Here is a 19,329-nt window from a genome sequence, read left to right as displayed (position 1 = left end):
TGACAGCCGCGATGTGGCCGGTGGACACGAGCTCAGCTTTGAACTCTCCGTCAGCGAGGCTGTAGATCTGAGCGGCTTCTGTGCCCACAAACATCTGCTGCCTCTGTGCTCTCACAGCGATGGACGTCACGCCCTTCTCCAGCTGCACTTTCCTGATTATGCAATAAAACAATAGAATAAATGGATATATAATCACGAGGAAAGTGCAAAAACATCGCAGGAAGTCAAAGGTCAACAGAATTAAACAGAATTAATCTATTGAATTATACTTCATACAGTTCCTCACTTGAGAATTTTGAAGTTAGTCCTTGAACACAGAGTGAAGAGGCCACATCCAGAGCCCACAAGCAGATCTCCAGACTTCAGGATCTTCAGGACATTCACACCCTGTGCAGAAACAGTGTAATAAAACAGTTATTATGCAGATAATAAGTGTCTGAATGACTCACAGGAACTAAAAACATGGCATAGTTTATAAATAAAGGACATTAGTTGGAAACCAACAAAGAAATTGCAGCTGCAAATAGAATTTATTTTGGGGCTCCTGTTTTCTACATCCTCAAATAAAAACACAAAATACCTTTTTTGGGCACACTGAGTTTAGCGGCTAAAAAGGCTATAAGAAGGAAATGGTTTAATCCAGTGGTATGACATCATCCATGAGGTTTTTGTAATGGAAAAAAATCACTTTCTCTGTGAGGTTTTCAGAAAGTCAAGTCTGAGGAAATCTGGGTAAAAGTGAAGATTGTCCCGAAACGTCCTTCTTTTGCTTAATATTATGCATATTTTACTTATTATTAATTACTGTCGATCTGTTCTAATACTTGCAGTAGATGGACTCACCCCGATTTCTGTTCGTTTTGTTTTATAACCAGATAAAAATGTGAAGATTTGGATCACAATGTCAATTCAATGAATCAAAATAATGATGACTGAGATGTGATTCAATTGAGGGCCAAGTTTGAGACTACCCAGAATGCATTGCGTGTTTTGACACAACAAAGATGGCGTCGAAAGCAGCGAAGCGAGTACGCTACAAATGAAGTATTTTCTTTGTTAATAGAGATATAAAAATGATGAAAACCATTGTATTATCTTAGTTTAGGCCCATATTATGGATTACTGACGTCATTGTTGCGTAACATTTATTTGTATTTTACGATCTTTTGTCAATAGCCGGCCGGTGCGGACACGCGATGGTTTGCTATTGTTTTACTTTTCAATAAGTCGTGGTGTGTGGTAACTGTCAGCTGAATATTTGTATGAGTATCATCTTATAACTAACTGACAACCTAATAACTTGACTGACAAACGGATCGTAATAAATAATCCTGACGTGAATGTGTTCTTCTTCTTCTTCTTCTTCTTTTGTTTGGAGTTGACAGACTGGACGCAGCTTTGGCGTTATTCTGCCCCCTACAGTCTGAAGACGTATCTGCATTTAACGGGTGTCCCATTTCTAAGTGACAAAATAACCCTCAACACTTGGTTTTGAGGGCCAGTTAAGATTAAGGGTTAAGATAGGAATTGGCCCTAAATGTTAAAAAAACAAACAAAATAAGGAATAAGCATCAGGGACATTATAAATGTGGACGACCTACCAGGCTGTACTTTGTCTTCACCGGTCCACAGTCACACAGGAGCCCTGTTTTCAGGTTGATCTTCATGATGTCTCCACTGGTGGTGCCGCAGAACATGAGGTCGTCGTCCGCTGAGATCTGCGTGCAACACGTGAACAACACTTATATCACATGTGACGATTCTCAGGATTCAAAGAATTGAATGAAAGACGACTCTCTTGGGCTTCTCCTCCTCCTCGTCGTACCTCGACGCACTTCACCGTCCTCTTCAGCTTCCCCGTCTGACACTCTGTGGGACGGATCTTTCTGTTGACGAGGTCCAGCTCCCACACTCGCAGTGTTCCACTACACACACACACATCATATTAAACATGACAGTCACACTACTACGAATGTAAGTTAGGATTTAAACCCCACAAAGAGGACGCTCTCTCTCTCTCTCTCACCTCCCCGCAGTAACAAAGCTGTGGTCGTTTGTGTTGAAGTATTGCACAGTGAGGCAGTGACCGGCGCTGTGAGCTGAGGCTGGACTCCCACAGACGGCCTGTTTGGTCTCTATGTTCCACACCACGATGCTGTGAATACACAGAACACCACACATTTAATTTCAAATGTCTCCGTGTGATTTAAAGGTCAGGGCCAGAGGCGATTCTAGAGTCTGTAGGGGCCCGAAGCAAACATTCCCATACTCCAGGGGGGCCCCTTCCTTCCAACCATTATGTTATAAATAATCTGACACCAATGAAAAATGTATGAGTTCAAAATAAATAAATAAAAAATCAGAAATGAATGAAATAACATGGAAAAACCTTGTAATTAAAAAGTATGTGGAAATATAAATGTGAAGAACAATACAATACTGTAAATAACTGGAAAAAAACATATATAAACCGAGTAAAAAAGAAATTACACTGTAAAGAACCCACATTATGAAACAATATAAATATAAAGAACAATAAAATACTGTAAATAACTGGAAAAAAACATATAAACTGAGTAAAAAAATACATTATACTGTAAAGAACCCACATTATAAAACAATATAAATATATAGAACAATAAAATACTGTAAATAGCTTTTAAAAAACTCGTTAAAAAATACATTACACTGTAAAGAACCCACATTATGAAACAATATAAATATATAGAACAATAAAATACTGTAAATAACTGGAAAAAAAACATATAAACGGAGTAAAAAATACATTACACTGTAAAGAACCCACATTATGAAACAATATAAATATAAAGAACAATAAAATACTGTAAATAGTTTTTAAAAAACTAGTAAAAAGTACATTACACTGTAAAGAACCCACATTATAAAACAATATAAATATATAGAACAATAAAATATTGTAAATAACTGAAAAAAAAAACCATATATAAACTGAGTAAAAAAGATATGAATTACACTGTAAATAATCCTCTTCATTTTCCAACTTGCAGAACGATTACTTCACACAGGTTAAAGTGAGGTGGGGCCCCTTTAGGGGGGTTTACTACTGAGATGTCATTGTTGTTTAAGGGTTGTTGTTAAGTAAAAAACAGCCCTCGGGCTCAGAGTGTCGGGGGCCCCCTATCGGCTCGGGGGCCCCAAGCAGTTGCCTGCCTTGCCTGTTCACAAGCTGCACCCCTGGGTGAGGGTTAAGTGTCCGTACCTGCCGTCGTCCTGACCCCCGAGGGACACCAGGTACTTGTCGTTGGGAGAGAAGGCCAGAGCCTCCACTTTGGCCTTGTGGAGGAGCAGCTGGGCGTAGACTGTTCGCTTTGCATAGTCCCAGATGATTATCATAGCCTAGGGTCAAATGTAAATACTTTTATTATTATTTTTTAATATTTCACATGCATTTGCATTGAAGCACAGAGCAGATGCTTTTAATCCAACGTGACTTACAAAAGAGGAATAAGAGGAATTGAGCAATTAACGGGCTCTTATTTTGAAAATCACTGATTGTGTGATTAGTAACACCTGTCAAAAAGCCCATTAATAACACTATGCATGCATTTATAGTATTTATTTCTACCTTAAAGCCCATGAAGTTGACCTGTCCAGAGGCGATGTATTCTCCGTTTCTGGACACGGAGATGCAGGACACGTTGTTGGTGTGTCCGTGCAGGAACTGCTGCTTCCCGTCGCCGATTCCCTTCAGGATGACGGTGGATCCCAGAGGGTAGATGAGGCGCTCGCCGTCTGGGTGAACTTTCAGACCGGAGATCACGTGTCCTAAAGGAAAGAAGATGGGACAGAGCAGTTAGTAAAGCTGTCTTAATATTATTAAAACCATTTAAATGCAAGCACAGTGATTAGAATAAAAGCTAACTTCTGCATATACACACACATTCATATTCTTTTTTTTGCACTATATACATGCATCAACATTTAATTTCTTATTCCCTGCATAGTATGTGTGGTTTTATATGTTTAAATGCTTTATTCTAATACTTTCTTAGCATTATTTTTAGTACATGTGCACATGTTTGTATTTATATGATGTATTTTATTGTGAAGTTTGGTGATCAATAGTAAAATAGTACATGCTAATTAATAAATAATACATGAATGATTACTCCTCAGTAAAACAAATAGTGATTATCATTTTATTACATTATCACAGCAGTATAAAGTTTTTTTTTTTTTTTAAATAAAGAAAACTTACCATTGAATCCAATAACGGCCTCCAGTTCCAGTCGAGGGACGTCTTGTGTTTCCAGAGCCATGTCGACGATCCGCTCAATGTTTATTTATCTTCCTGTAAAAAATATTAAAAATTAGACCTACTTTCAAAAATGTAATTCAATGTTTTACCGTGAAAACAAACGCGAAAGTTCTTTTCTCTGAAAGTTACGGGGGAAAAATCGTCTTCGAACTCACCAAACAGTCGTTACATAGCAACCGCCGGAAGTGCAGCCAGTGATGCGTTCAGGTGCCCTCGGATTTTCCTGTTTTAAAAACTGGCGCACGTTTTACACACTTTTTAACAAAACGGTTAACTTGTAACTTTATTAACGGTTATATTTTCTGTTTTGTGCAGACAGTGATGCGTTCAGGTGCCCTCGTTTTTTCCTGTTTTTAAAACTGACGCACGTTTTACACACATTTCAAGAAAACGGTTAACTTGTAACTTTATTAGCGGTTATATTTTCTGTTAAACACATTCAATTACGGAAAAGAAACCCAATTCCCAATGTTAGCTGTGGTCAAACTATCTGACACTGAATTTTAACGCCCTCTTTACAATGGTTTTTACGGTAAAACAAACAAGCCGATTCAAAAAATGTCAAAATAAAACACTGAAAATAAACGGAAAAGAAAGAGTTTGAAATGCCTTGAGGGTTTGTTTATTAATAATAACTTTGCTTCTTTAAAAAAATAAAAAATACAGTAACAAAAAAAACTCACCTTTTAGCATTTATCATCCAAGTTTCCTGTTAAACCTCCTGCCATCCCAGATTATGTATTTCTCTACATCAAATTAAATCCAGTAACCTTTACATTTCAAAATGACACTGCCCCTCACTGGCAGCTTTAAGAACTACACAAAAAAGAGCAACAAAAAGACCTATTTTCACAAGTCAGTGTTTATTCACGTCTTCATCAGCACAAATGAAAATACATTGTCGTACTCCAGTTGCATATGCGTTATATATATATATATGAACGTTTTGGCCTCTTTTGCGCGTTTGTTTTGTGATGCAGCGATCTACAGCAGCGCACTCGTGTACCTGGTGATCAGCGGGAAGCTACGACGACGCACGTTCTCACAAAGGTAGATTACAGCAAACGTTACATCAGCTATACACGTCTAAAAGAGATGGATTGAAATTATATAAATTTTTTAAAAATTAAAATGAGAAAAATGTTGATATTAGTTTTAATTACACAAAACTAGAGACGTGCTGCACCACTTAATCACCATTTTTGACCCTGAAGCTATTGCACTTTTGGCCGCTCTTGAACTCACATTAGCTGTTGTTTACCCTTTAGTAAAGGTCAAAGGTCACAGGTCACATACCTGCATAGTATCACTGTAACAGTGCTGCTCTGCTCTCAGTCAGCGCAGTCTGCAAGAGTTTGATTAAAATAATACTTTTTTTTATTTATATACACATACGCAAAGATTAAATTTACAAACCTGGAAGTTGGATTTTTGAATTTGGCAAAGGAAATGTGGATTTTTTTTTTTTTATTATTTAAGCGTCGCAGCCACTGACGGCAACATGCACAGACTTCAAATTTGTTTTTGAGGACAAGGAAATCAGGAGTGATGATCGGACATTTAACTTTAAATGGTATAATTAAATCAAAATTATACATAGCGTCGCAGAATGCAAAAAATATGACAATAAAAGTAAATTTCAGAGATGGTGTCGGCTCAAACTTCTCAATACTGCGCGTTGCCTTTAACGGCAGCTTTCAGTCTTTTGCGATGTCCTGTTTTGTAGGAGACGTTTCATTGTCTCAGGTGATAAAGCTGCCAAATCTAAGAGGCAATAATTGTTCTTGGTGTCATAATCAATGTTTAAAAAAAATCAGAAAACAAAGACCAAAAAACGGAGGAAGAGCCCAAACTCTAACTCTCTTGTCACTAAAAAAGAACGGAACATTTGACGACATAGCGAGAATAACTCCCTCGTAGCATATCAGACGACTCAGAGTCCTAAATAGCAATTTAAACTTAGTCGCCAACTTGTCATGAATTGTAGTATCTCATTTCTTGGGTGATTTTCTCATCAGTACTTGAACGTAAACATGATTACCTTCATCTGATCACTAAACTTAAAGAGAAGAGACATTTCCAGCATAATCAGATATTTGAATTTCATAAAAGTCTGCCAGGGTTATGTACATTTATGATTACGACTGCAGGACAGTAACCGGTCGCCGTGTCCAATGCCGCACAACCATATATTCATATTTTAATTGCCAACATATTTGAATAAAAAGGAAGATAAAGCTAATTAGGAGCTCTGCAGTAGAAGATTCACTCAACGAACCACAGATGATGAGATTAGTTTGAATATTTCCTTCTCAACTGCTGGGACTCTCTGAGGGTTTTTCAAAACTTTCGCCATCCTCCGACGCCACCATAGACATCTGTTTGTGTATGTGCGTCCTGCGGTGTCTGGCGAGCGAATGGCTCCACGAGAACCTGCGCCCGCAGGTGGCGCACAGGTAGGGCTTCTCCCCCGTGTGCGTCCTCTGGTGCTTGATCAGCGACGTGTAGCGCGTGAACGTCGCGCCGCAGTCGTTGCAGATGTACTTGTCCGACTTGATGTGAACGTTCTGCATGTGCTCCTTCATGTTGCCCAGCTGCGAGAAGCCTTTGCCGCACACGGGGCAAAGGTGCGGTTTCTCCCCCGAGTGGATCAAGGCGTGGATGTTCAAATCCTGGCGAGTATAAAATCCTTTGGTGCACACGATGCACTTGTACGGCCTCTCCCCCGTGTGGCTCCGCATGTGTCTTTTCAGGCCCTCCGAGCGCGAGAAGCAACTTTCACACAAGCTGCACTTGAACGGCTTCTCCCCGGTGTGCGAGCGGAAGTGTCGACGGACGGCCGAGGCCTTGAAGAAGCGCATGCCGCAGTCGGGGCAGCTGTGAGGTTTGTCCGGCTGCTCCTCGTGCGTTTTCTCGTGCGCTTTGCAGTGACCGGCCTCGGAGAACCCTTTCCCGCACACCGAGCAGGTGAACGGCCTCTCCCCGGTGTGCATTCGCAAGTGACGCTCCAGTTTGTTCAGCTTATTAAACGTCTTCAGGCAGTACGTGCACTGGTGAGGCTCCTTTGGTTTCCTTAAGTGCGTGCGTTTGTGCCTCTCCAAGCGCGAAGGCCTGTTGAAGACCTTGCCACAGTCGGGACACGGGTGCTTGTTAGTCCTGTTGTGGAAAACCTGGTGTCGGACCAGCTTCTCCGCTTGCGAGAACGTCTTCTCGCAGATTTGACAAGTGTGCACAATCTTGGGCTCCCGCGAGTGCACGGGTTTGTGCCTTTCCAGACGACTGGGTTTGCTAAATGCTTTACCACAGATGGTGCAACTGTGGCGCTTGTCTTTCGCGTCTCTCACCGGCTCTTTGGAGTCCTCCGACTCGGTGACGTCGGAGTCCGAGATGACCTTCACGGTCACTTCAGCTGGACCTGATAAACAATCACGTCAAAGAAAGAAAGCACTCTTTTTAATCAGTTAACCAACTAAATTGACTTGTGCATTAGTTCTATGAGAAGCGTCAACACTTACTTTCATCTGAGGATTCTGTTTTAATGACAGGTGACGTGTCTGGACCCATGACTGCAGCCTAAGTCTGTGCAATACAAACACAGAGAAAAATGGTCTCATCATCACTTCTTGATGTTTAAAGACTATTGTTAAACGAATAGGTGATACTACTTTTTAAGAGATGTGATGCTAAATGAGTTCAGTTATTTAGTTCCAGCAGTAATGTTCATACAATTATGAAACATACAGCAAACTACAATATTAAGGGTCAGCCTTAATGGTAAAAAATAGACCTAAACATTACAAACACTACCAAGTAAGAAAGTAAGTAAAGTTTATTACTATAACACTTTGTAACATCATACAAATCATCATAAAAAATAAAATACAAAGTAAAAACAACAAAAGCAGCAGCACATTCAAAGAAATACAGCAACATATTTAAAATTCAAACGCCTGCCTGAACAGATGTGTTTTTAATTACTAACGTCTTTAGCTAGTAATAAGCAACGCTAGCCCACTAGCAAATGTATTAAACTGACGCCATAAGAGCATACGCTGCACAGGGCATTTTAAATTACAACATGTCGCATTAATGTGACATATTTAAGACCGTTTTTCGTTCATATACTCAGAGAAATAAACCCCCTACCACTCTGTGGTTAACGTTAGCATCACTGAAGCGGCTAACAAAGTCCAACAATCAGCGACCTAGCCGAAGCTAACGCTGTGGCGCTCGCCAACTACATCGTTTCCGATTCAGCGGTAAAGAGGACTGTGTGGTCCGGCTTTATAATAACAGTTTGAAGCAACGGAGGTCAAACCTGTTCGTTCCCGTGGCGAACTGATTTACAGTTTGATGTAAATAGTCGCAGTAGCTCTGCGAGATGTAGCACGGGGGGCTACTACTTTGGTTAACATCCGGGGTGGGCGCCGGAAGCGAGTCCAGAGCCTGTCTCTGATTGGTGGATACTCGCAGGGTCGGATAAGCTTAACAAATCACTGCGCTTCATGTGGACAGACGAACCAATCAAGAGCCACAGAGAGGCGGGGCTTATACCAACTCAGATGGGAAGAAAAAGAATGCTATTTATTATGATTATGAATATGATTGTTATTATTAGTGTGTATTAGTGTATTATTAGTACTGCCAGGGCCGTTTCTAGCTGTTTTTTTGGGGGCCCTATGCGAGATACTATTTGGGGGCCCCTATTTTTTTCAAACTCGAGGTGGAGATTCCTAACTTTTTCATATATTCTGTGATGATGCAGCAGGTAACAAGGTAGCATAACAAGGTAGCATAACAAGGTATCATAACAAAGTAGCATAACATAAAACAGTTTTAACCCACGATTCAAAAACAGTAAAAAAATAAATTACTAAACTTACTTCTAAATAAATATAATGTATTATAATGGGATTTTTACCTGATTACCCAACGAACACTTACATGCTTTGCAAACATATGCATAATGAATGCGTGCAATACATGCAAATAAAGACAGGTACTTTTAATTCTCAAAAATATAATAAAATATGAGTCTGAACTTGCAGCTTGGGGGCCCCCTGGTGGCTGCGGGGCCCTATGCAGCTGCATAGTTGCACTATATTCTTATTTACCTATGTACAATAGGTAGCCCACTTAAACACAGGAAGGTGTTTTTTTATTCATTTTTATTTCACTGTCCAATCCACGCTTGCTGTTAAAGCAACGAAATGTAGTTTTCAACCTTCAAATAGCAGTTAATCTATCTATAACTGACCACAAATACAGTATAACTATAACGTACTGACGAAAAGGAAAGGTTTTCATTGGCCGAACCATTTTGGACATTTTTAATTCTTGCAATTTAAGTAAAAGTTTGGGTCGGATGTTTTATTTTCTGATATAAAAAAAAGGTTTTAAATAAGACACACAAGCAGAATGAATGATGTATCAAACACATATAAACGGAAAATCAGAAAAAACAGCTCGACGTAGACATAAATGCAGGAAAAGCACTTCATTCTTTCTTTACAATACATTACAGGGTTGCATTCATTCTGTGTGTTTATTTTGTTTGTGAGAAATCTTTGGGGGATGTGAACTATTCACAAGTAAGCTGGTGACGTTTGGCAATAACAGCGATGTCACGTGTAAATAAATAAAAAATAAATCAAGTCCAGTGGAACAACATCACAATATCATAATCAAAGAAAGAAAGTTTTACTCCGAGGGAAAACATGGAGACAGAGAAATGGAGTTCTGGATGCCCCACACTTCCAGGGCCTGGATCCTGAAGTGAGCCCTGCAGAGTGGGACGCTCTCAAACGTGTCACACTTCTCTGTGAATCCTCCCTCCAGGTCTTCTTGTAGACAAAGTGCATGACCTCCATCACCACCTGAGAGAACACACACACACACACACACACACACATACATGCATTACATGAGCTGCTGTGGTCTGATAGAAGAGGCTGAATTATTCTAAAGTGAGCTGTTTGTACCGATGATGAGCTGCGAGTCGGTGCCTGCTATAAACTTGTTGGCTTGTTGCTCCTTGTGTCTCTTTGGCTCTTTGGCAGTGGTGGGCTCGTCTGCGGGGGCAGTGAAGGGGATCGTCAGGTAGCTCGGGTCCTGTGGAGTCCCCGCAGGACAGGTCAGCATCGTGGTGGAGGTGGTGGAGGTGACTGAGGAACTTGCGTTGTTCTGCGGGAAAGCTCTCCTGGTCATAATGTTGACCATGGTCTGCTGGTAGAGCTCCATGTTGGGACGAAGCTGTAGGAGCAAATCGTCATTCAGACACGGTTTAAGACGCATTCCGGTAAACGTCGCTGTGAATAAAACACATTTTTTTACAGGAACGCGTCTCACCGTGAAAACGAAGCATTCGCCAGTTCCGATATACGTAAGTTCCGCTGAGTCGTGCTTTCTTCTTTCTGTCATATCTGTTGACAGGAAGGCACCAAAGACCTGGAATAATGACAAATGTAAATTAGCATGTACAGCAGGTTGTATATATATATATATATATATATATATATATATATATATAAAATATGTATAAACACTATCTTTCAAAAGTTTGGGGTCACCTATACAATTTTTGTTGTGTTTTCCATTAAAAGTCAGATTTGTATACATCATAAGAGTTGCAAAATGAATAGAAAAGATTAGAAATGATGATTTTTATTCAAAATAATAACTTCTGAAAAAAAAAATAAGAACATAATTAAACATTTAATTTTTCTATCAAAATTAAAATTTTCTATCAAAATTTAAATGTTTCGTCTAAAATGTTTTAGTTTTTCTCAAAATTCAAATTTCTTTCTCAAAATTTTAATTTATCTCAAAATGTGAAAAAAAAAATGAAAAATTTGGTTTTCCTTCAAAAATAAGGACATTTAAAAAAATTATATATTTTCTCAAAATTAAATTCTTTTTCCTCAAATTTTTTTTCCCCAAATTTTTTTTTTCTCAAAATTTAATTTTTTTTCCTCAAAATTTATATTTTTTTCTCAAATTTTTTTTTTTCTCTAAATTATATATTTTTTTCTCAAAATGTACCTTTTCCAAATCAAAATGTAAGTTTTTTTCTCATTTTCTTCACCCTCAAAATTTTAATTTCTTTCTCCAAAATGTCATTTCTCCAAATTGTAATTTGACTCTAAAATGTGTTATATTCATTGAAAAAAAAGGAAGTGCTTTTCCTTAAAAAATCAGGAAATTTCTAAGTGAGCCCAAACTATTGAACAGTAGTGTAGATAATAATGTGTTACCTCTTCATCCGTGGATTTGATCATCAAGACTGTTGGCTCGTGTCCCTCCACATGTGAATACAATCTATATGAAAGATAAAAAACACAAACCGGAACCGTTATTTTGTTTTTAGGCTACTATTTGAAAAGAAAAATGTCCATTGTTTTAGCAGAACTCATTCAGGAAGTTATTGTTTTCCATTTTTAACTTCCCTCGCCACCATCGGAGCGTGCGTCACTTGACATTCATGCTCACAGCAAACATGTTGACAGTGGCAACACCTTTACGACACTTAAGGGCTGTTGTGCAATCAGACGCCACAGGAATGTGATGATTGACTGCGGTTCGTCTGCGATGATTGACCTGCAGACAGCATCACCAAAAAACAAAAAAAACAAAACCCGATGCATGCAAAAGTCCCCCGATATTAAAGGTTTACTCACGAAGCGAGGCTTCTTCCGTGCTCGGCAGTCGTAAACAGTCTGACGGGACTGAAGAGGGCGAAGCGCTCGGGGATCCAGGCCCAGACCACTCTCATCTCTGTGCCCGTCACAACACTGGAGCTGAAGTTTGTGAAGTCCACCGTCTCCACCGTCTGCCTTTAAAACCATTAATATATATATTATTATTGACCTTTCAAAAGGAGACAGAGCTGCTTTAAAATGCAGAGCCCAGACAGTAACGTAGTACATTTACTTGAGTACAGTACTTCAGTACAATTTTGAGGGATCTCGAGTATATTTGAGAGGCAAATATTGTACTCTTTTTTCCACTACATTTCTATCCATAACAGCGAGTACACGTTACTTCTTCTTCTACAAAAAACACAAACTACTCCATGGTCAGATTTAGTCGAGAACCATGGAAACCATGGATGAAGACGCAGTAGGTCCATCTCTGGAATGTACCAACCCGTGGCCCCCACCTCGTCAGAATATTTACATTTTCTGAACAAGTTAATGATAGTGTTCGCTTCTAGTGTTTACCAAAACAAAACTACCCGGGTTCCTGGGTTCAAGCCCCGTTTGGAACAACTTCGGAACCAGGACCTTTCTGCAAGGAGTTTCCCCGTTCTCCCCGTGTGTGAGTGGGTTTTCTCCGGGTTCTCCGGCTTCCTCCCACGGTCCAAAAACATGCGATATGCGATAATGGTTGTTCGTCTCTTTATGGGGCCCACGGTTGGTGTAGTGGTTATCGCTCTTGCCTTTGCAGCACGAAGACCCAGCTTCCTGGGTTGGAGCCCCGTTTGGAACAACTTCGGAACAAGGGCCTTTCTGCAAGGAGTTTCCCCGTTCTCCCCTCTGTGTGCGTGGGTTTTCTCCGGGTTCTCCGGTGGGGCTTCCTCCCCACTGGAGGATAAAGCGGTAGATAATGGATGGATGGATGGATGAATGGATGGATGTCTCTTTATATGGCCCTGCGGTGGACTAGCGAACTGTCCAGGGTGTACCACGCCTATCGCCTATGTCAGCTGAGATAGGCACAGCACCCCGCGCGACCTTGGATAAAGCGGTTTAGCAAGGGGTATCTGTACTTTTACTCAAGTAATGAAGCCGTGCACTCCGTCCGCCTTTGCTAAAACGGTCGTTCTCTAAGAAACCAACCTCCTCTGGTGGACGCTGACACCTTTCTGCATGAGCGAGTCCTTGTTGGCGTTGAACAGCAGGTTGAGCTCCCGCCGTATGGCCATGGGGATCTTGAAGGCCCTCTGCAGGAGCTTCTCCGCCGTGCAGTGGCGAGCGATGTTCTGCACGAACCTCTTCATGTCCGTCTGGAAGTCCTGCACGTCTTGCACTCGAGACGACACCGACACTTTGTAGAGGCCGAGCAACGCCAGAGCCACCCTGCAGAGAGAAGGGAGTCAGACGGAGGGGGTTACGTCGCAAGAAAAAGGACACACATTAAAGATGATTAAAAAAATGAAGACGCTAACCTGTAGAGGACCTTGTAACCCTCCAACAGGTAGACGTCCAACACTCTGATGGCGTACGTGAACGGGAGGTACGCAAAGATCCACATGATCCAGTCCGAGTAGAACTCAAAGAGGTTCTGGTGCGAGTTGGCGATCAGCTTCCGGATGCCCCTGCAGCACCTGTTGGCGAGGTCTCCAAAGGTCATGCAGGAAGCGCGGTAGGTGAGAAAGGTCTGGTCTATGTAGCGCTTGTTGGGGTCGTGGTAACGGATGAGCTTGGAGACGCTGTAGAAACACTCGGCCTCGTCCTGGCTGAAGTGGAGGATGAGGGCGACCAAGGCCGGCAGGATGGGGCAGAAGTTCATGTCTGGGAAGTGTTCGTCGAGACAGAGGATGATCTTTTTGACGGAGTTCAGCCCGGCTTTGTTGAGACAATATCTGCGTGAAGATATTATTATTTGTCTCCTGTTTTTTAGCATTTCTGGATTGGAAAATCTGAAGAAATTAAAATTTTGTGGGGAAAAAAAAAAATTTGAGAAAAAAAAACAAATTTTTTTTAAAAAAATTTTGGAGAAAAAAACTAATTTTGAGATAGAAAATGACATTTTGAGAAAAAAATGACATTTTGAGAAAAAAATGACATTTTGAGAAAAATGTACATTTTGAGAAAAAAATTACAATTTGAGAGAAAAAAATTACAATTTGAGAGAAAAAAATTTTTTGAGGAAAAAAAAAAAAGTAGGAAAAAAAAAATTCATTTTGAGAATGAAATTTAATTTTGAGAAAAAAGTTTAATTTTGAGAAAAAACATCATTTTTTTAAATCCAGAAATGGATGTATGTACCTTGGTATTTCCTCTGCCTCCATGTACTCTGGGACAGGATGGTTGCTCATCTTCTGTTCTCCAAACAGCTTCTTGGACAATTCATAGTAGACGTCTCTGTCTGAAGTGACAGACTTGCTGCAAATATCACATTATTTAGTTGATTCGAGTTAAAAAAAACAAAACAACATTGCATACATGAATGTGTTTCTTCACGACACCTCACCGGAAGTTGATGCTGTGAATGATGTGATAGTAAGCTTTGGCCCTGAGTGTGTGCGGCGTGGCCCAGAATCCTTCGCGGCCCATGGCTTTCAGCTGCCGGTGCTCGCTCTCCACGATGTGCTGGTATCGTCCCGCCGCGTCGGGGTCGATCTTCTCCCAGTCAACGAACTGTCCGTACTTCATCCCAGAGTTGGAGCTGATCTCCCAGTTGTCCGACTCGGAGATGGTCATCATGGACACGGACTTCAGACTGCCTTTACTGCCTGTGAGCGACACCACAGGAACATACGACAGGCCGTTTTAACATTTAATAGCTGGACTGGATATATATATTACAGATATCTGTAATTCAATTCTTCCTATCCACAATGACTTTCTTCCTAGGAAAAATTACATCAATTTTGCAATTCATGTGTGTTGGGCTTTCAATTTCAGATATCCACAATTACATTCTTCCTATACACAATTATATTCTTCCTATACACAATGACTTTCTTCCTATCCACAATTACATTCTTCCTATTGACAATTACATTCTTCCTATCCACAATTATATTCTTCCTATCCACAATTACATTCTTCCTATTGACAATTATATTCTTCCTATCCACAATTACATTCTTCCTATTGACAATGATATTCTTCCTATCCACAATGTCATTCTTCCAAATGACGTCACTTCAGTGCGGTTTCATTACAATTACTGTAAATGTTATTATGACTAGTAACACTTGTCTTGATTGAAGATATCTGAAAATGGGAGTTTCTCCTTGTAAGTATTCTATTGCAGATATCCAGAATGTAATTGTGGATATCCTAAATGTTCTATTTGACGAGGAAGAATTGAATTACAGTGACACATGTCCAGTCTAGCTATTAAATGTTAAAATGGCTTGACGTAGAAACAAACATTTTTTTCTTCTTATTGATGATAGAAAACTTAATTTCACAGTACCGTGAAGTTCTCTCGAGGATGAAAGTTTGTGCGGTTTAGACTTTGACTTCTTGGCAGTGACTCGAGCTCCGTTGTCTTGATTTGATATCAAGTTTGCTTGCTTCAAGGTGGAGTAAAGCTCTGACGTCTCATAACTGTAAAAGGACCTGAGGAGTTAAAGGGAGTTAGTAACGTATTCAGTAATAATAATTAAACTTCTTTCTAGTCCAGTGTTTCCCCAACCCTGATCCTCAGGGAACTCTGCCCTGCCATGTTTTACATGTTGCCCTGCTCCAAAAACACCTGATTCAGATGAAACATTACATTTCTGAAAAAAAAATAAAAATCACAAAAGTTAAAAAGTTTTTTTAAAACATTTTTTAAACAAAAGTAGAAACATTACATTTTTTAAAATGTTTTTTAATTTTAAATTTTTTTAATTACAAAAGTCGAAATATAAGATTTGAAAAAAAAAAAAAAGTTGAAACATTGAAAAAAAATTCGGAAAAAAATTTGACAAAAGTTAAAATATAAAAATTTTTGGGGAAAAAAATCACAAAAGTTAAAAAAGAAAATTAATTTTTTTTAAACAAAAGTTGAAACATAATTTTTTTTTTTAATAACAAAAGTCGAAATATAAGATTTGAAAAAAAAAAAAAAAAAAGTTGAAACATAAAATTTTTTAGGAAAAAAATAGACAAAAGTTGAACTATAACATTTTTGGGGAAAAAACCCCACACATTTATTTTTCAAAAATGTAATGTTTCATCCGAATCAAGTGTTTTTGGAGAAGGGTAACATGTAAAACATGGCACGGCAGAGTTCCCTGAGGATCAGGGTTGGGAAACACTGATCTAGTTTATTCTAGTGTTGATTATGGCCTCTCTGTAAACAGGTACATTGCTCCATGATCTTACTACCAACATAATAAAGGTTCTACATTATGAAATAAAACAGTAAGAACATACCTGGATCGAGGTCTAAGAGAAGCTTGTTCCGCCCGTGGCTGTTTGCCATAGTTCTTACTGTCTTCAGGGCTATAATAGGAGTGAGATCTTTGTCTGCTTCGGCCTCCTGCGACGACGACACGGTCCACGTCGAGGTCAGAGACTGGATTCATGTTCCCACAGTGGGAGAACTCGGGCGTTCTGGAAATGTGAATCATGTCCAGAGTCATTCTCCAGAAGAAGAAGAAGAAGTTACAGAAGTGACTGCTGGTATCAACTGTCCATGTGTCAGGATCAGGGCTTTATATAAGGCCGTGGGCTGTGCTTTGTTTACGGTAATCTGAGGCACTCTGAGCCAACTGTTTCACATACAGTGTCGTTTTCTGAGAAGTGAAGCAGGAAGCGTCCACAGAGCCGTCACATGCACCACGTCACGTTAAAAATAAACAGATTTTTAACGTTATATACACGCATTTGCGTCCTTCAGATAAACTGCTTTTATATTTACTGACTTCTGCAGTTCACACGTTAACAATGACATGTTTATTCCTGCATGAAAACGAATTAAAATAACCCTCGTGTGTGGGTGTGTGTAATCCTCAAAAGTGTACAAAATGAAACGCCACAACACATATATTCCAAGAAGTTCCTAAAGGTTATTATTTGACACAACAGATGTGTGTTTTTGATCCAAACACGCGCTGTTTGCTGATGAAACATCAAACCTCTACAGGCTCTTATCTCAGATGTGGGCTTCACATGGAATCAAGTTGAACTCTGGAGTCCTGAGAGTGAGGAAGAGCAGACGTGCATCATCATCATCATCATCATCATCATGTATGTCATTTTCCATGGAGGGTGGGGGGCGTTTTATGTATATACTATGTCATTTATGAGGTATGCACATGTTCAACTGCTCCTTAATGCACTGGTCTATTCAGCCAATCACAGAGCAGCAGCATGCAACAGATGGAACATAAGGGATCGTTTTCCATCATTTCACTCAAAGTTCATGAGTATCTCTAAAGACAAAAATATATATATATATATATATATATATATATGAAATATATGAAACTGTATTTACAGAAAGTAAATCTTGTTTCATATTTAGGGTCTTTAATTACAACAATAATAAAATAGAAACATTTTGCAGTGGAATTTTCTTCTATTTTTACTATTGTTGTAATTAAAGACGCTAAATATGAAACTATATTTACTTTCCTGTAAATATAGTTTCATATTTAGCGTCTTTAATTTAAACCAAAATGTTGTTTATCAGAACAAAAACGTACAAAAAAAAATAATTCTTTAAAACTTGCTTAGTCTTAAGCATGTGATTAAAAGTAATGTAAATACAGCTCATTACTTCATTAACGTGTGGGAATAAATGCTTATATATTTCAATGCAAGTCTATGACACCTGTGAGGTCTGACACACAGGACAACAGCGACACTCTGTGGTCACTGTTGGAACTGCAGTGCCGCATGACATCACTACCTTTGACGGACAGAACACACCTTTGTGTTGTGATAGATAGATAGACAGACAGACAGACAGACAGAGGGTTAGTTAGCTAACCCATAGAAGGGGAACTAAGCTAACTAGTACATAACTTTAAGCTAACATAAATAACTTTAAGGGGGTGGGTGGGTAGGTAAATAACTAAGCTAACAGAAAGATAACTAAGCTAACTGATAGTTAACTTTATCTAACAGATAGATAACTTTAAGCAAACAGATAACTAAGCTAACTGATATAAAACTTGAAGCTAACTGATAGATAACTTTAAGGGGGTGGGTGGGTAGGTAGGTAACTCTAAGCTAACAGAAAGACAACTAAGCTAACTGATTGTCACTTTATCTAACTGATAGATAATTTTAAGCTAACAGATTACTAAGCTAACTGATATAAAACTTGAAGCTAACTCATAGATGGATAGATTATAGATAACTTTAAGATGAGATAGATAGATGGATAGATAAATAGATAGAAAAAATAATTCTAAAAAATGAAGCATTTTTGGACAAACTAGTCTGGAACAGTCGTCATGAAAACCACCTGTTTTTAGTTTAATTTCATAACTGACACACAAAAAAAATCATCATCTACAAAAGACCAAATCATAGTAACGTTTACCACAAAATGTCTTCTTTCGTCTTCCTCCTCCTCCTCCTCCTCCATCGTCACAAAGAAAGCACAAGTTTTAAGATGTCACCCACTGCTCCGGTCACATGACTTTACAATGACACTCATGGTTTACATGTTATCACTCTCTCTGTCACACACACACACAGACACACAGACACACACTGACCAGCAACATCCCATCTTAGAAAAGAACAGCAGGAACAATCTTTGGCATCATTCTCGATGGTGCAGGTCAGTCCATCACAACATGGAGGAGGAGGGGGGAAAGGTCAAAGGTCAGGGGGAGGTCAGCGAGATTTAAGGAAGAACAGTTGAGTTATAGGAGGTATTCAAAGGAAGGAAGGAAGGAATCTTTACCCACAGTGTTCAGACAGACAGTGAGGAGAATTTTAGCAACAGGAAGTCAGTTCTTTTTGTGACCCAATTCCTTACATTCACTGAGATTATATCAATAAAACCTATTGAAAATGTTATATTAATTATATACAGTAAAAAATAAACACTAAAAAAGGAATCCATAACATTTTGGGAAGCTTTAACCAGATACTAGACAAGCGTATTGCTCCAGTAAAATCTGTAGTAATGTAGTTTTTATCTCGTTTTTTCTCAGGTTAGCGACTGGAGATGCTCGTTTACGTGGCGTGACTTTGAGGCTCGCGGTGGGCGGGGTTTAAGGCAACGTACGTGACCGAGTTATAGCTCTTACGGTCGTCCGAAGATGGTTCAAATCCAATTTAACCCACAGATATTAGCTTTACGGTCACTCTCACATAAGCACTTCTGTAAAGTGGCGTCCTGAGGTG

The 19,329-nt window shown here is 39.4% G+C and overlaps 3 protein-coding genes across 3 annotated transcripts in view; all 3 read right to left on the bottom strand.

Annotated features, from left to right (window-relative positions):
• cfap52 (cilia and flagella associated protein 52) overlaps positions 1-4,301 on the bottom strand; it is a gene marked incomplete at both ends in the record, with an annotated part of 9,913 nt that extends 5,612 nt beyond the window's left edge. Inside the window, 8 exons of the mRNA XM_083909654.1 lie at positions 1-152; positions 287-387; positions 1,602-1,718; positions 1,826-1,925; positions 2,027-2,155; positions 3,242-3,378; positions 3,608-3,807; positions 4,241-4,301. The exon at positions 1-152 is cut by the window's left edge and continues 19 nt beyond it. Coding sequence (XP_083765780.1) covers positions 1-152; positions 287-387; positions 1,602-1,718; positions 1,826-1,925; positions 2,027-2,155; positions 3,242-3,378; positions 3,608-3,807; positions 4,241-4,301 — 997 coding nt within the window. The remainder of the gene's footprint in view (positions 153-286; positions 388-1,601; positions 1,719-1,825; positions 1,926-2,026; positions 2,156-3,241; positions 3,379-3,607; positions 3,808-4,240) is intronic.
• A 962-nt stretch (positions 4,302-5,263) lies between these two features.
• On the bottom strand, positions 5,264-8,718 carry LOC310943607 (uncharacterized protein). The gene is made up of 3 exons (XM_083909229.1): positions 8,619-8,718; positions 7,816-7,879; positions 5,264-7,715 (listed from the first exon to the last, which is right to left on the bottom strand). The coding sequence occupies exons 2-3, from the start codon at positions 7,862-7,864 to the stop codon at positions 6,613-6,615; spliced, it is 1,152 nt and encodes a 383-aa protein (XP_083765355.1). The 5' UTR covers positions 7,865-7,879; positions 8,619-8,718; the 3' UTR covers positions 5,264-6,612.
• A 1,282-nt stretch (positions 8,719-10,000) lies between these two features.
• On the bottom strand, positions 10,001-16,592 carry LOC310943957 (TBC1 domain family member 24-like; the record flags this gene model as incomplete). The annotated part of the gene is made up of 11 exons (XM_083909653.1): positions 10,001-10,176; positions 10,282-10,552; positions 10,649-10,747; positions 11,554-11,617; positions 11,977-12,128; positions 13,134-13,377; positions 13,467-13,883; positions 14,290-14,406; positions 14,495-14,756; positions 15,449-15,594; positions 16,396-16,592. The coding sequence occupies 11 exons, from the start codon at positions 16,590-16,592 to the stop codon at positions 10,001-10,003; spliced, it is 2,145 nt and encodes a 714-aa protein (XP_083765779.1).
• Between the last annotated feature and the right edge of the window lie 2,737 nt (positions 16,593-19,329).

This window comes from Microchirus variegatus (genome assembly GCF_963457635.1).
Source record: "Microchirus variegatus genome assembly, chromosome: 23".
Classification (NCBI taxonomy): domain Eukaryota; kingdom Metazoa; phylum Chordata; class Actinopteri; order Pleuronectiformes; family Soleidae; genus Microchirus; species Microchirus variegatus.
This window is presented reverse-complemented; position numbering and strand designations above follow the sequence as displayed.